This window comes from Hyaena hyaena, unplaced genomic scaffold (assembly GCF_003009895.1).
Source record: "Hyaena hyaena isolate Hyena2069 unplaced genomic scaffold, ASM300989v1 scaffold_425, whole genome shotgun sequence".
In the NCBI taxonomy this organism is placed as follows: Eukaryota; Metazoa; Chordata; class Mammalia; order Carnivora; family Hyaenidae; genus Hyaena; species Hyaena hyaena.
Genome location: NW_024081052.1, coordinates 980,556 through 997,996, shown reverse-complemented (window position 1 = coordinate 997,996; position 17,441 = coordinate 980,556). Strand labels below are relative to the sequence as shown.

At 39.8% G+C, this 17,441-nt stretch overlaps 1 protein-coding gene across 3 annotated transcripts in view; it reads left to right on the top strand.

Annotated features, from left to right (window-relative positions):
- ACSL6 (acyl-CoA synthetase long chain family member 6) overlaps positions 1-14,811 on the top strand; it is a 61,642-nt gene extending 46,831 nt beyond the window's left edge. For all 3 annotated transcript variants that reach the window (XM_039252570.1, XM_039252569.1, XM_039252571.1), the window contains exons 18-21: positions 252-395; positions 2,471-2,572; positions 3,470-3,541; positions 14,341-14,811. In XM_039252570.1, coding sequence (XP_039108501.1) covers positions 252-395; positions 2,471-2,572; positions 3,470-3,541; positions 14,341-14,478 — 456 coding nt within the window. In that variant the 3' untranslated portion in view covers positions 14,479-14,811. The remainder of the gene's footprint in view (positions 1-251; positions 396-2,470; positions 2,573-3,469; positions 3,542-14,340) is intronic.
- Positions 14,812-17,441: the final 2,630 nt, after the last annotated feature.

Sequence of the window (17,441 nt, the reverse complement as noted above, 5' to 3'; positions counted from 1 at the left end):
AAGTGCTGAAAGAAAAGGACGGTAGGCACTCAGGGTCCAGCAGATCTTGAGAACCATCAATCAATGGGTGCAGGGTAGCCCTCTCCAGCCACACAGGGGACATGCAAGAGCAGAGACCTGATGGAGGAGCAGATCCAGGTGGGGTTTGCTGGGTGGCATGGGGCAGGGGTGAGAGGCTATTGCCCCATTGAGTCAGGGGTTTAGGCTCAAGGATGCTATCTTTTCACAAAGTTGTTTGTCCAACCCCATAGGCAGGAACTCTTAAAATTATTGATCGGAAAAAGCACATATTTAAACTTGCTCAGGGAGAGTATATTGCACCCGAGAAGATTGAGAACATCTATATCCGGAGTGAGCCTGTGGCACAAATCTTTGTCCATGGGGACAGCTTAAAGGTGAGTCCCGTGTGCTTCAGCCCTCCTTACAGGTACTGGGCCTGCTGAAAAATCTAGAGTTGTTTGGGAATAATTTCCTGAATATTTGGTATTTGATTACAGTGGTAAACATTAACTTCCAGTCAGATACTGATATTCTCCTGCATATTAGATGGTGGGAGAAAATTCCTTTTTTTAAGAATAAATGTTAATTCATTTTTGAGAGAGAGAGCATGAGCCTGGAAAGGTGGGGACAGAGGATCTGACGTGGGCTCTGAGCTATCAGCACAGAGTCGGATGTGGGCCTGAACCATGAACCATGAGATCATGACCTGAGTTGAAGTCAGCCATTCACCTGACTGAGCCACCCAGGTGTCCCATAATTCCTTTTTTTAAATGTTTATTTATTTATTTTGAGAGAGAGAGAGAGAGAGAGAGAGAGAGAGCGAGCGCAAGGGAGGGGCAAAGAGGGAGAGAGAATTCCAAGCAGGCTTTGCAATGTCAGTGCAGAGCCCAACATGGGGCTCAATCCCATGAACCACAAGATCATGACCTGAGCTGAACTCACGAGTGGGTCCCTGAACCAACTGAGCCGCCCACATGCCCTAAGAGAAAATTCCTCTTACATGAGAACTCTTACTTGCTTATAGTTTGATAAATTGCAATTAGGCAAATAAGTTCCTTGAAAAGGTAGTAATGAACATTCCCACTACTTTTAACTTAGGCTCCACCTACTTCCAAGAGTAAGATGCCAAAGCAAGACTCAGGGTTTGGCTGTTTAGATTTTGAAATATGCAAATGAACTTTACAGACAAATGGGTACAGTATTGCAAATAATGGTACTGATGATAACATAGCTTAATATATTTGTCCAGTATATTAAACTAATATATTAACATAGTTTGGGATTAAATTATTTGCAGAGGATTTATATTTACTCTCCTTTCAACATCATTTACCCTTGAAGTCAGCAAGATCACTGTGAACATATTCTGTGCTATCATTGCATTTATATAAGCAAATTTTATTATTTTTTAAGAAAATACCTTTAAAACTTAAAATGGAATTCTTCAAGATTGGGGACCATATTAATAAAACATTTTCTTTTCTTTTTAAAAAAATTTTTTAATGTTCTTATTTATTTTGGAGAGAGAGAGAGACAGCGTGAGCAGGGGAGGGTCAGAGAGAGAGGGAGACACAGAATCCGAAACAGGCTCCAAGCTCTGAGCTGGCTGTCAGCACAGAGCCTGACGCGGGTCTCGAGCTCATGTGAGATCATGACCTGAGCCGAAGTCAGACGCTTAACCGACTGAGCCACCCAGGTGCCCCTAATGAGACATTTTCAAAATGGTGGGAAACTCTGAAAAATACACGTGTTTTGGTTCATAGAATTTATTTTTTGACTGGCATCCTAAAAGCGTACTCATTCAAGATTGGCATGAGATAATCGCACGGTTCATGAATTTGAGCTCCACTTTGGGCTCTGTGCCAACAGCATGGAGCCCCCTTGGGATTCTCTCTCTCCTCTTTCTCTGCCCTTCCCCTGTTCTCTCTCTCTCTCTCTCTCTCTCAAGGAAAAAAAAAGATTGACATGATAATCAGGTACATGTAGGTCTAACTTTATTGATTCTTAATCTCCTTAAGCTTATCCTCTGTTAACTTTTTAAAAAACATTTAAGGGAGGCACCTGAGTGGCTCAGTCAGTTGGGCGTCAGACTTCAGCTCAGGTCGTGAAGTCACAGTTAGTGAGTTATAGACCCGCATTGGGCTCTGTGCTGTCAGCTCAGAGCCCGCTTTGAGTCCTCTGCCCTCTCTCTCTCCCTGCCCCTCTCCCCACCTCAAGCTCTCTCTCTTTCTCTCAAAATAAATAAACATTAAAAAAAAAAAACTTCTAAAAAGTTAAGGAAGTGTACCAGAAAGTAAACAGTCAAGAATGTGTGCTATATTGATAAAATGTTGCATAACATAAGCATATACTTATTTTTAGAAAAGGATGGAATCTGAGAATACCAAGAGATTATTTTTAATGCTGCACCGTAAATAACCACTTTAAAAGCTTTCATGATGACTGTGTTTTCCTTTGTTTGGAATTGCAGGCCTATCTGGTGGGCATTGTTGTGCCTGACCCTGAAGTCATGCCCTCCTGGGCTCAGAAGAGAGGAATTGAAGGGTCATATGCAGAGCTCTGTGCAAATAAGGTCTGTACCTTGGCTGCTGGACCTCTTATGATACTGTGTAATGGGAGGACAGAAACACAGGAAAGCAGTGGATTTTGAACATGTAGGGACATTTCTAACCTTATTTATAAATGGTAGAAATCCTAAACTAGAAGTTAGTCTTTTTGTTGCTGTTGAAGGAATGCAGATTTCTTCTTAGAGAGTTGGATAAGCTATTGAATTTTAGGGCTGGGGACATCCCAGGAAGCTCTCCCCGCCCTGCCATGTTGCAGCTTGCAGAGTCCAGAGAGAGAGGGGGCTGACCGGAGGCCACACAGCTGACAGAGCTGCTTAACAGCAGCATCTGCTGCGACTGTAGGCCTTCTAACTCATTGGCCTTGCTCTCTCCAAGTGTGAGGTGGCTTTTGTATGCCCTTAGAGAGACACTCATGGACTTGAAAAGGTAACTCAGCTCTTCCTGCTTAGAGCTTTACCGCTCACACCTACCCAAAGCCTCGTGGGCACGTGTAGGGTCCTAGAGAAGAGATCTCTGTGCTCTGGCTCAGCGTCACCTCTGCCAGCATGTGGCCCATGTTTCGGCAGCGTCCGTTGACCCTAGTGCTCCCACTGGGTCCTGGGCTCTTCTGGGGATGACAGGATCCCTGAGACTCAGCAGGCGGAACAGAGAGTCACTTTAAAAAATGGACTGGTCCCTTCACCTGTTCATGGTCACTCCTTCGGCCACGGCTGGCACTTATTTGCCTGATGAGAGGTGGTGACTGTGTGCGGCCCGGAGCATCAGCCTCAGTGAGGGAGGGGGGGTTGGGGTGGGGGTTGGCTCAGCCACCAGTTGCACTTTGCTCAAAACTCGTTGCTCCCTGTGCCTCCATTTTGAAATGTGTTTTTGCCTTGTAATTCTTCCTGTATGGTTCAATTCAGGAGCTGAAAAAAGCCATTTTGGAAGATATGGTGAGGTTAGGAAAAGAGAGTGGACTCCATTCTTTCGAGCAGGTAACTATGACCTTCCCCATACCTTGTTACAGCCGTTTATGCAGTGACAAAGAGTAAACTAGCCCATGGTGACCCTGACCTAGATTCTCCACCCTCCATGCTGCAGCTCGTGGGCAGAGCTGTATACCGACAGACCCCTGAAGGCCTGTTCCAGGCAGACTCTGTGGCAGCCTGCATCCTGAGCTAAAATAGGTCATATGAGACTGCACTTGCTGTCCTCCTGACCACAGGCTTTCGTAAAACTGAAATATTACCCTCGCTGTCACTAGCAGAGCATGTGCACACATGGTTGGCCTGTCTCCAAGCTGCCTGCAATACTTAAGACCGAGTCCTCTCTTATTTTTATTTTTATGGGGACTGTCTTCTTGGCTGTGGCAGGCAAGCTCACCTGCCAGGACATCGGAAAGATTGCGCTCTTTGAGCCTGTGATCTGTCAGCCCAGTGTGTCTACCACAAAGAGGAGGAAACATAGAATGTGTTGGGAGATGACACAGCAAGCACTACTTTAAGACTCTGTCTTTGCAGGCTTGGGGTTCTTACTGTAACTGAGTTCCTCAGCATGTTTGGACCTACTTACCTATACCATTTATACATCCTCTGTAGTCTAAAATCCAAAAACCACTTGCAACTATGTGGATGAAACTAGAGGGTATTATGCTAAGCAAAAATAGTCAGAGAAAGACAAATATCATATGGCTTCACTCATATGAGGACTTTAAGATACAAAACAGAAGAACATAAAGGAAAGGAAGCAAAAAGAATATAAAAACAGTAAGGGGGACAAAACATAAGAGACTCTTAAATATGGAGAAATAAATAGGAGGGGTTGTGGGAGCGGGAAGGGGCATTAAGGAATCTACTCCTGAAATCATTGTTGCACTGTATGCTGACTAACTTGGATGTAAATTAAAAAAGGAAATTAAAAAAAGGAAAAAATCCAAAAAGAAAAATTCTTCCAGTAGAGTATTAATATTCTTCTTAATTCTTCTTAAAATTCAAATTAAATTGAATTTAAAAAAATTTTCCAGCATGTCTTTAACATAATCATTTTTAATAAAATTGTATTTCTCCGTATCACTGTATCCCAAATACAGTGTTAGGGATCTGCATGGGCTGTGAGAATTTGGAGTTTTGTGTGTTCATTTTGATGAAAACCTGAAAACATTTTTAAACCAGTTTCCAATATAAAACTCTTAATGGCAAGTATTTGCAATCAAAAACCATTTCCACAGATTCAGACTTTAATTTCTTAAGTTTCAAATTGAGGAAATCTAAGCATAATTTCAAAATTGTTTTCTTTTGAAGTGGGTCTTTATATAAATCTAGTTTGAGAAACACTCCTTTACCCTCATCTGTCAGCATCTAAGGCAAAAACGGCTTTTATGAATAAATCTTAATTTTAAAAAAATTATCAAATCAGAGGCACTCAGGCAAGGTATATATATCTTTCTGAATGAAAGATCATTTTTGGCATAATTTCAGTTTCTGAATTTGCTAGGACTGACTTCCGTGTCCTTCCATTAACGGGAGCTGCGTGACTGGATCATATGATGATGTAGACTAGGGGCCACATATGGGTGGTCCACGACCCATTTGTTCTGGGCCTACGTGTTGGTCTGAATGGCGAGCTCTAATGGCCCTGGGGATGCACTACCTAAGCCGATTAGCTCCCGCCACTACATTTTTTATTTCCAAGGCCGGCACGCCCCCTGCTGGGATTGGGATGCATGACCTGCCCCCGGACTTGTGGAGAATCAGTTCTTAAGATTATGCTGCAAGGGGACCTTTGGTTAAGTTTTGGGTGTTAACAATTGCTCAAATTAGAGCTTTACTGAGAGGAGATGTGTTCTTGTCTTCCCATATTCCTTAAGCAGTTTCTGCTCTAATAATCTGCCCTTACCATGGTAACCTCAGATACAGGGAAGTCATGTGGGTATCTCAAAGGCCTGAGTTTTATTGCCAACGGTGTCACCTCTTCACTTTCTCTGTTCTCCTTCTCCTCTTTGTTGGTCTTTGTGCATCTTCCCCACCACAACCAGTGTGTAACCTCAGCTGACCATGGGAGAGCAAAAACCAGGCCTTCATGCCTGAGGAGGATGTGTGCTCCCAGTGTTCCAAAGATCAGTATAAATTCTTTGAGTTAATCTACAATCCATTGTCAGCTTGTCCTCTTCCTTTCCCCTCAAAAATGAGTGATCAGCTAAGGCTTAACACTAATTTTTTTTTTAATTTTTTAATTAATTAAATTTTAAAAAAAAATTTTTAACGTTTGTTTATTTTTGAGACAGAGACAGAGCACGAGCTGGGGAGGGGCAGAGAGAGAGGGAGATACAGAATCCGAAACAGGCTCCAGGCTCTGAGCTGCCAGCACAGAGCCCAACGCGGGGCTCGAACCCACAGACTGCGAGATCTTGACCTGAGCCGAAGTCAGATGCTTAACCGACTGAGCCACCCAGGCGCCCCAACACTAATTTTTTGAAAACCCAAATACACAAATAGACAACCAAGCCTAAGGCTTACATCATTCACCAAAAGCTTTAGGAGTTCAGGCTTACTGGGCAGGGTTGATCTGAATTAACATTTGAATTAGATAAAAAATTAATGTAATTTAATTTCCAGAAAAAGTTCCTTGAACAAGGCCAATCATTATTAATTTATGGAGATCTTTGGAAGATATATTTTAATGAGTAGATAGGAAGCATTTAAAATCACTCTATCAATAATTAAATATGTAGGTGCTCGAGAAGTTTTTGAGCATACATAACAATGACTTAACCATTTCTTGACATTTATAGACCTTATATAGATGATGTAAAGATGATGCAAAGTGACCTTTGACACTTGATAGATTTTTCACATTCTGGTGTTTTCACTGTCATTCAAGATATGTTATTGTATTTCCTGTCACTGAAATGAATCCTTACCTAACCGATTTGCCTTTAAAGCAGAAAAAAAAATTAAGCATCTCCCTAATTGATTTCAATGTTTGTTTGTTTTACTTTATGTCTTCTGTCCTAAATTATTCACTCTATGTTTATTATCTTCGAGCAATATTATGTGTTTCATTCAGTAATACCATTGAAAAGTTAAAACACCATGTTTCTTCAAAATTATGGAAAGTTTTGTGCTTTAATGAGTTGGCATAAATGACACATTTTAAAGTATTTTATTTCAATACAATACGTAAATGTTACAGCATTTCTAAATTTTAAAAAACCCTAGAGAATCACTTTTCAGTCACAAGAGTGTAGTTTCAGAAAGGAAGCTAACATTAGGTATCTCTTTCCTTCCTCAAAAAAAATTTTTGCTTATTATAAATTGGAAAATGAGTTTCATGTTGTGTTAGGCATTAAGGGAGAATAAAGATTCTTATTCCTTTTTTTTTCACAAATCGACAGTTTGATTTCATTAGAAAATATGTAATTATTTCTAGAAAATGAAAATTTATCATTCATCCTTTAAAAATTTTTTTAATGTTTTTTACTTTTGAGAGAGAGAGAACATGAGTGGGGGAGTGGGAGGAGCAGAGAGAGACACACACACAGATTCCAAAGCAGGCTCCAGGCTCTGAGCTGCCAGCACAGAGTCTGATGCCAGGCCTGGAGCCACGAACCATGACATCATGACCTGAACTGAAGTCAGATACCTGACCAACTGAGCCACCCAGGTGCCCCTTATCATTGGTTTACTTCTAAAAAACATTGTAAGTTTGGGACCCACAGTTAAGGTCAGTATTAATTAAAAACTGGTTTGACCCATTCCCCCCCCCCCAATTACTGACTGGATTTTTAGTCACTCAGGCAGTCTGTATAGGTATTTTCATAGAAGAATTGAAGTAGACCCAGAGCTGTAGGTCAGATTCCAGCATGAACTGGGAGCCTGCCAGCAGAGACCCTCTAATCTACTCACTAAGGGAGTTCAAGGTGAGCCAGGTGCCATATCCTTTGGCTTCGTGCAAGGCTATATTTAGTGATACTCCCTGTCCTCAAGCAGAGGGAATATCACTCAATACTATCTTGTAGGGAGCCACACTGAACTACTGATGCCCCCATCAGCCTCTAGGCTTGCTGGGAAATCTACCTGTTGTTTCAGTCCTTTATTCTTAAGATAACGTTTTCTTTTATCATCTATGTAGCATCTAAATAGCATTATGTAGCTCTCCCTATGAAAGTCATCTTCCCCGTACTTTACTGTTTTTAGCTGCTGCTTGTCACACCTAGATTTTCAAAGGTGTTTGCCCCAAGTCCCGATTACACAGTGTTCTCCATGTGCTGTTAGGAACTCAGATGAGCTGAAACTCGGGCTCCAGGCAGATATCATATCTTGGCAGTTGCTTCTCCATTTACAATTATATTATTAATTTCATTTACATAAGAGGGTGGATAGATCATTTGCACTTACCAAAAGTCTTTATGTGAGGTCCTTTCTATCAGAAGAGAACTTAAAAAAAAAGGGAAATTAGCACTGTTAGTTTTCAGCTTTTCATTTTGTGACAGTTAACATGAGTTACTAAGTTAAATTACAGTATCTAAGATTAAAGGTTGATTTAGATTGTGTTCCTATTTTCTTCAAGCTAATTACTTTTGTTGTCAAGTGGTGATTTCCAAACTTCTTTAAGTAGCAGAGCTTTGATTACATCTTATCTGAAAGTCCAGCTTGTGCCAAACACAGAGCAGTGTGGCTCCAATAAGGTTGGGGCTTGAACCAGAGCCTTTCTCCTCCCTGCCCCCCAACCCAACCACTACACTTCATCCCTCTTCCACCCCACCTCCACCTACCCCTGCCTCTCCCCAGCTGCATCCCACCCCCACCTGGCTACACCTGCCTCCACCTCTGCCCCACCCAGAGCATTGACCTCCACAGAAGCCCTACTTCTCAGTGTACTGTGTCTCAAAATGTCTCCTTTGAGACCTGTTTCCAGGGAATTTGGAGTTCTCTGGAATGGTTTCTGTTTAATAAAAACAAATTAGGGGGGAAAAGTATATTCCAGAGAGTACAAAATATGGCAACCCTGTTCCTTACCAAATCTTTGCTTCTTTGAGTATCAGGAACACTGAGAGAGTTTTTGAACAAAACATTTTTTTACAAGAATCTTAACTAATCTTTTAAAAAAAATTTTTTATGTCTCTATTTTATTTTGAAAGACAGAGACAGAGAGCGAATGGGGGAGGGGCAGAGAGAGAGGGAGACACAGAATCTGAAGCATGCTCCAGGATCTGAGCTGTGAGCACAGAGCCTGACACGGGGCTCGAACCCACGGACTGTGAGATCATGACCTGAGCCAAAGTTGGATGCCTAACCGACTGAGCCACCCAGGTGCCCCAAGAGCCTTAACTAATCTTGAAGCATGTGACAAGACCCCTTTTTAGCCAACAGCCTCAGATTTCCAGCTATTTATATTGGATATGCAAGTAGAGATCCTTTCAGTATGTGAAGTCAAGTGGAGGCAGATACAGAAAATGCTAGTTCAAGTCTTGTCCTGAATCCTCCTCCTCACCTTTCCCTACATACACGAATCCCTTCAAATGCTATTCTTTTAAAAGTGAATCCTTCATTTGAACAAATGTCTGAGAAACAGTTTTAAACATTTAAATTTTAAATTTTAATTTAAAATTTAAAAATGCCAGAATTTGTTAGAATGTTTCTTTAAGGATTTCTCTGGACATTGGAAGTATAGCTGTTTTAGGAGTCTTCTTTGTATATTGAGTCTTTTATCTGAATATGAACATAATTCAGAGGTTTCTGAGCAAAGAATTCTTTGCCGTCTCATCATGCCCATCTCATCATGCCAGGACACGAGACTGTTAACATCAGAAATGTTGAAAACGGTTTTTGATATATTGAACACTTTGTAACTATTTGCATACCCTGATTTTTTTCAATTTTTAAAAATTGTGGTAAAGCCACACATGACATAAAATTTACCATCTTAACCATTTTTAAGTGTACAGTCTAGTGGTATTAAATGTATTTGTAATGTTGTACAATCGTCATATCATCCATCTCCGTAACTCTTTTCATCTTGTAAAACTGAAATTCTGTATCCATGAACAGGAAATTTTAATCCCCCAACCCCACTCCAGCCTCTGGCAACCACCATTTTACTTTCTGTCTCTATGACTTTGACTATTCTAAGTACTTCATGTAAGTGGAATCATACTGTATTTATCTTTTTGTGGCTGGCTTCTTTCACTTAGCACAGTGTCCTCAAGGTTCATCCATGTTGTAGCATGGGTCAGAATTTCCTTCCCTTTTAGAGTGAACAATATTCCATTGTATGCATATAATCACATTTCGCCTATCCATTCATCTGTCACTGGACATTTGGGTTGCTTCCATGTTTTCACTACTATGAACAATGCTGCTATGAATATGGATGTACAAATATCTTTTCAAGATCTTGCTTTCAATTCTTTTGGGTATATACCCAGAAGAGGAATTGCTGGGTCATATGATAATTCTATTTTTAATTTTTTGAGGAACTGCCATATTGTTTTTCCACTGTTGCTGCACCATTTTACATTCCCATCAACAGTGCACAAGGGTTCAGATTTCTTCGCATCCTCGCCAACACTTGTGTCATTCTTTTTTGGATAATAGCTATACTCATGGGTGGGAGGTGGCTCATAAATTGATTTTTGAAATAAGTCATTTCCTGATTGTGTCCATTGATTTCATTAACAGTTTTTTTTTAATGTTTATTTTTTACTTTTAAGAGAGAACAGGGGAGGGCAGAGAGAGAAGGGGACAGAAGATCTGAAGTGGGCTCTGTGTTGACAGCAGAGAGCCCTATGTAGGGCTTGAACCCATGGACTGTGAGATCATGACTTCAGCCGAAGTTGGACACTTAAATGACTGAGCTACCCAGGTGCCCTGATTCTATTAACAGTTATATGGACAGCAGCATCTCACACAGTGCCCTCTTGTTCTTGTTCTCCTGCCTTTTGTAATCCACATTCTAGTTCCTTTCTACTTCTCAAGTCACTCCTGTCTCAGGCTCAGGCTGCTGCTCTGTCCCACATCCTGATACCAATATATCCAGTATCCAAAAACCACGTGGTTGTCTCAGAAGCATTTCAGACTTGAACATAAATACTTGAACTTTCCACCTCCGAAGAATGTTTCCGCTCCTCCAGTTTCTCTGCTCAAGCAGAAACCTAGAACCACTCTTACTCTTATTATCTCTCTTTCGTTACCACTTACCCACACAAATTCTAAGTCCTGTCCTTTCCAGCCCCCAAATCTATTTCCATATCCACAGCCAACTTTTATAGCTCAAATCACCATCAGCCTTCCCTCCTGGCTGGTCTTCCAGCTTCCACTTTTACCTCACTTCAACCTATTCTTAGCAGAGTAATCTTTCCAAAGAGCCCTTCTGTTTCTCACTGCTTAAAAATTGTCTGAAGAATCATGTCCAAACTTCCTACTTTGGCATATTGGTCCTTTGTAATTTGGCCCCAGCCTATCTCTCCAGGCCCATCGCTTTCTTCTTCTTCATCTATACCATATGCTTCAGCCTACGCTTGTAATGCCCTGAAGGTGCTTTGGCACATGTTGCGTCTACCTAGAGCACCCTCCTCTACTCAGGTCATATAGCAACCACTCCTCCTTCCCCTTGCTATCTTCACTGGCCTAAAGCTGACTTACCCTACAGAGTTCAACTCAGGCATCTTTTTTCTTTTTTTAAGTTCATTTATTTATTTGGAGAGACAGCATGCGAGGGGTGGGGCAGAGAGAGAGAAAGAGAGAGGGAAAGAGAATCCCAATTAGGCTCCACACTTTCAGTATAGAGCCCAGTGTGGGGTGTGAACACACAAACTGTGAGATCATGACGTGAGCTGAATCCAACAGTCAGATGCTTAACCAACTGAGTCACCCAGGAGCCCGGAGCATCTCTTTTCAGTGAACTCTTCCCAAGCCTGGATTAGATGCTGTATCAGAAATACAATAAGCTCTAACAGAAAACACATAGTGTCTTAAACAAATAGAGTGTGTTTTTGTGTTTTCTCACATAAGAAGTCTGAAGGTAGGCAGTCCAAGGAAGGTACAGGTCCTCAGAGACCTAGGGTCTACCTATCTTTCCATTCTTCATTCTTAGTATGTTGGCTTATCACAAGGTGGCTGCTATGGCTTTGGACATTGTCCATAAGAAGAATGGGTGGAGATATCTATGTCTGAAACTTATATTTGGAAAGCAAAAACTTTCCCTTATCACTAGCCAAAAATGGATCTCTTGGCTATCCCCTAGCTGCAAGGGTGGCTGGGAAATCAGGGGACAAGACTGTCCTGGTTGACATAGACCATTTTGGTTTCATTACCAGGGAAGAAGTCAGGAGTGGGGATTGGTAAAGCAACTGATTCTGCCTGCGAAAGCTAACCCTCTCTGGGCTTGCCCCTGTGGTAGCAATATCATACTGCAGCATCTCTCATTAGATTGTAAATCCATGAGGGCAGGGACTGTGTCTTGTTATTCTTTGTATCCCTGGTGCCTGACGCATATCTGACACATAGGGGTTGCTCGATAAATACCAATTATATAAAACACCAAATGAATGTGTATGTGTATTTAACATATAGGTTTTGAATTAATTTTCTAAATGTTTATGACAGTTGACTATATATATATATATACATATATATATATATATAAATACATATAGGGTGCAGTAACTGTAATTGTATTTTCCTTATGATTTTCTTTATAAAATTTTCTCTAGCTTATTTTATTTTAAGAGCAGAGTATATAATACATATTAACATACAAAATATATGTTAATCAATTGTTTATGTTATAGGTAAGGCTTCAGGTCAACAGTAGGTTATTAGTAGTTAAGTTTTGGGGAGTCAAAAGTTATACATGAAATTTTATTTGTGCAGCAGGTCAGTTTCTCTAACCCTGTTTTGTTGTTCAAGGGTCAATTGTACATACCAAGGGAGTAATTAGGACTTGGTGCACTTCTTACTGGTTGCTACCTGGGCTTCTCTGCCAGAAGATTCTGCGAAAATACTTGTTTAAGTTCCAAAATTGCATTTGAGACTTTGAATAACATGCAGGACAAAATGGCATGAATGTTTAGCAAATGGTATTTGTAGTTATCGAGTGTCTCAGTGCCTCAGGTCTGTGACAGTTTTATTTTTCAAAAGTGTAATAAAGAATTTGTTATTATGGGGTGCCTGGGTGGCTTAGTTGGTTAAGCGTCCGACTTTCGCTTAGGTCATGATCTCGCGGTTCATGGGTTCGAGCCCCGCATCAGGCTCTGTGCTGACTGCCAGCTCAGAGCCTGGAGCCTGTTTCAGTCTGTGACTCCCTCTCTCTCTGACCCTCCCCTGCTCATGCTGTCTCTCCCTCTCTCTCTCCTAGAAATAAATAAAAACATAAAAAAAAAAAGTCTATTAGAGCAGTTCGTAATCCTGTTTGCTATTTAATGATTAGAGTCTATTATCTCAACAAAAATCATTTAATTTAGACAATTGTCAGTCAGGACACAATTTCCACTGTCACTCAAGGATTCAGCTCAAGCACAGATCATAAAATTCTCATGGAACGGTCAGAGACCCTTTCAGATGGAGCCTCACATGGGAGGAGGCAGCCCAGGCCCTCCTACCTTAATTCATCTGTCTCTGATTCTCAATTCATCATTGCAAAGAGACTTTGCATGAGGGGGCCTAGGATCTGCCTCAGAGCGGTAGGAAGTGTGAATGCTAAACCTGACCCTCCATGTCTCCTTCCGTAGATGTGATAAAATTCCATGGTGAGACTTTTTTTTTTTTTTACCATAGATTCATCATGTACCTGCAAGACTTTATATTCTCCTTTGAATTACAGCACCATCCATGTACCCATCCAAACCAGAAACCCAGGGGTCACTGAGGCTGCCTCCCTCTTTACTATCTGTTGCCCACGGAATGGGTCTTAGAACTGCTTCCTTGTCTCTGTCTCTGCCCCTAATTTAAGTGTAGGTGCTTATCTGGTCTCTCGTGGATTGGCCAGATCCCTCAGATTGGTTTCCCTGTTTCTAATCTTAATGTTCTCAAAAAAACTTTTTCCCTTTTCTCTTGGAGAGATCTTTCTAAAATGTGTATGTAGCCATGCCACTGCCCTGTATGAAAGCCGCCTTACTGACTCCAGCATAAAGTTTGAGCTCCTCTATAAACGGTCGCATCAACCACTTCAGCTTCATCTCTTACCCCTTTACCTCCCACTCTGTGTAACTACACCAAGAAACCACTTGGATTTCCATTCTCATGTTCTGTCTTTTCTCATTCCCACAGCTTTGTTCTTGGGGTTGTCTCTGCCTAGAATGCCCTCCACCACCTACCTCTCCTCCTCTGCTGGTTAACTCTTACTCATCCTTTAACACTCGTCTAATTTGGGAAGGCTTCCCTGGCTGCTCCTCCTTTCCCTACCATCACTGCATCAGGCGCCTGTCACTCTGTGCATACCATGCTGTCTGATAATTGCCCAGTGTGTCTGCTCTGCTGAATGCTAGTGTGGCTAGTGTGCACGCCCTGAGGGCAGGGGCACTCAAGATTCTTTGTGTCCTCAGTGCCTGACACAGAATAAGCAGCCAGCTCATTTCTGTTGGCTAGGCTAAATGAAGGAGTAGGAAGGGGCAGAAGTTGGTTTGCAGACATGCTAAATAGGCTGAAATGTTATTAATGTAATTTTGACTTTTAAAAAGAGCATACTGTTTTTATATCAATATATCTATTCTTGTATCCCTGTTTACTTTTATCATGTGTACTATAAATGCTATGTTACATTCCTGATGAAGACATATTCTGCATTTGGTTTTTAGGTTAAAGCCATTCACATCCACTCTGACATGTTCTCAGTTCAGAATGGCTTGCTGACACCAACATTAAAGGCTAAGAGACCTGAGCTGAGAGAGTACTTCAAAAAACAAATAGAAGAGCTTTACTCAATCTCCATGTGAAGTTCAAGGAAAGTTCTTCTCAGTTGAATGGACTGTGTAGCAATATTATAGTTACTCTTGAAAGTAATGAATCAGAATGATGCAGCTGAAAATGAATAAGCACGTGATCTTATGACTGAGCCTTTTCCTGTCCCAAGAAGTCTTTAACAATATTTTCTCTATCATCACTGAGTACACTTTATTTTTATTAAAAATGATATTGTAACAAGCTGCTAAAAATATAAATGGCAATGTAAAAATCAAGACTTTTCTCAAGGACTGTGTACCACTAAAAGTAATATATTCTCAATGTTTGCAGAACTCTTATTAAACATAAAGGAAAAACATAACTGATATACTGTACTTCATTATTTGTAGAATAGTAACCAGACATAGCAAATATCTAAGCAATGTGGACTACCTCATTAGTAACTGATTGTCAAAATCATAGTTAAATCAGACCTAAAAAATTAAAATTAGATGTATAGAATCATGCTAAACAAGATATAATGCACATTCTACGTAACTCTAGATTCTTTATACATCACAATTCTTATTGATGTGAACAAGTTTTCCCTCTCACTTTTATGCATGAAAAATGCGAATTCAGATATTATTGAAACAAATGTTATATTTATATAACATTTTACAAAGATCTTTCAACATATTTTCTCACTTATTAAGCTCATTAAAATATTCGGGAACTACCTAGAGAAAAATGGACAACTACTTCAAGGATAATACGTGTATATCCATGGACTTGTTACCATATGAATTCTTAAAGATGTCTGTCTACTCTACAATGAATGGGTGTTTGGAGAAGAGTTGGGAAAAGAAACCCAGAATTATTTCTCAAGATAGGCAGTAATTAATGTGCCTACGTTCCTTGCTGGCCTCTTCAGGCCTTCCTTTCTCAGTATGTCCAGGCCAGGTCTGGGAAGCCAAATATGGCTGTAATCTTGAATAAGAGGAGGAAGGGCTTTTATTTCCAAGGAAGATAGTTTTTCAACAACTTAATTTTGAAGAACCTCTTCAAAATACCCCTACAAAACTTTTTAAGTCCATCGTAGATAAATATCTCATAGGGCATAATTCCATTCATGAAATCTTTAAATGCTTTTAAGCTTTAACCATGGAAACCTCCTTTTTTTGCATTATGTATTTAGACACTTCTTGCACCCGAGTGCCAACAATTTCTTATAATTAAAACCCAGCCTGGACAGCAGTTAGATTCCAAGCTACAGACTGTGCATCTGAAGAAGGAACCGTCCCTAGGCAAGAGGACTCTCTTCTATAGAGACAGGACTCCGAAAGCAGACATGGGGAAAGTGTTCACAGTCCAGAAGTTCCTGTCTGCTGGAGCAAATCCAGCAGCTATTGGTTAAAAAAACTGCATCATCACATGGGCCTACTGGATGAACCTGTACTGGTGATTATACACTTATATTTCGGTATTGGCAAAAATGGATCACACCTTCATCTGATACATTTATCCAATTCTTTACACATTTCTTTGGCATATTCTTTCTGCAGATCCTCGACTTACATTTACCTATTTGATTTTTAGTATATGAGCTGGTTCTATGCATATTCCTTCTTAAAGGCATTTCTGAATAAATAAATTCTAAAAATGCCCAAGGCCACATCTATACAGCATTAATTTTTTATATTTAATATGCTTGACTAAAAGAAAAATTATTATCTGAATTAGATATTCATATTATTTTAAATAAGGCACATAGCTTCATATCTTGAAGATGAAGCTGTTTCCCACTGTCCTTCCACCCAAGAAAAATTTCATAGTTGTCTCTTACTTCCAAAAGGATTTTGGACAATGTAACATAAGCAAATAATTTAACACTTATTTTGATTCTATTTATACTTCATAGTAGTTAGATATGATTGATTATGGACAGCTAAACATCTCTTGTTTTTCTCAGTTTAAAGATCTTGTGTTTCTTCTGGCCTTCCTGATCTGTGTGTAAAGCATCACACTTGGACCAAATGTCCAAATGTGCAAATGTGCTGAGAAAAGTAAACAGTGTGTCCTAAATATACTGCAGGTACATTTATCCGTTCCTCTGTTTAACTTCTTCATATTTCCCAACTCTATTTTGGAGGGAAATTTTTTTGTATTTCCCTATAACCAATATAGGAAAAGGCTATGTACTTAAGATGTTCACATTTATAGTGGACATCAGATCTGATAGAAGTCTAGAGGTATAACAGATCAATTATTAAAAAAAAAAAAAGTTCCTAAACATTTGGCCTTTTATCTGTTACTCATTCAAATGTACATTATTAATGTAGTTAGTAACATAAGTTAATAATTTTCACATTTTACAAACCAATCTTGTGTATATTTTAAAATAGAATATATACCATTTTTTTCTTTTGCCATATGAGACCTCTTTATATTGTATTATGATTCCCCTCCAGGTGAGAGAGGAAACTATGACCAGGTATGGCGTGGAGGCCTAGTTCCACATATGTTAGGAACTCACAGACTCAGAAGTTCAAGACGTAAACATACCATGTCTCCCTCATAGGAGCAAGTTAACCTTTCATTCTACATTTAAGTAAAACTGCAAGCATGAGGAAAAACAGAACTTTCCACTGCAATTTTTATAGTCAGGTAATGTTTCAGCAACTCTAAGTTTGCACTTAATTTGATTGTATTACCCATCAAAGAACTGATAACCTTTTATTTTTTCTGTGGTAAAGAAAACGGATTATTCTTCATTTTCCAAATGTGTAAAGCACAAAGGTGATACAGTTATTTAGAATACAAAATACTATGAGATGAATGTAAACAATGGAAAACTGTATTTTTTTGCATGAAAACAGACTACTTACAATCTTGCTTCATATCTCAGGAGAAAAAAGAATGAGTAATCCTATATAAACTTGATAAATTATATGTTGAGCTAAGTTGCTATATTTTCTTGCCTTTTCCTTTAATTTTAAGGAAGCATAAACATGAA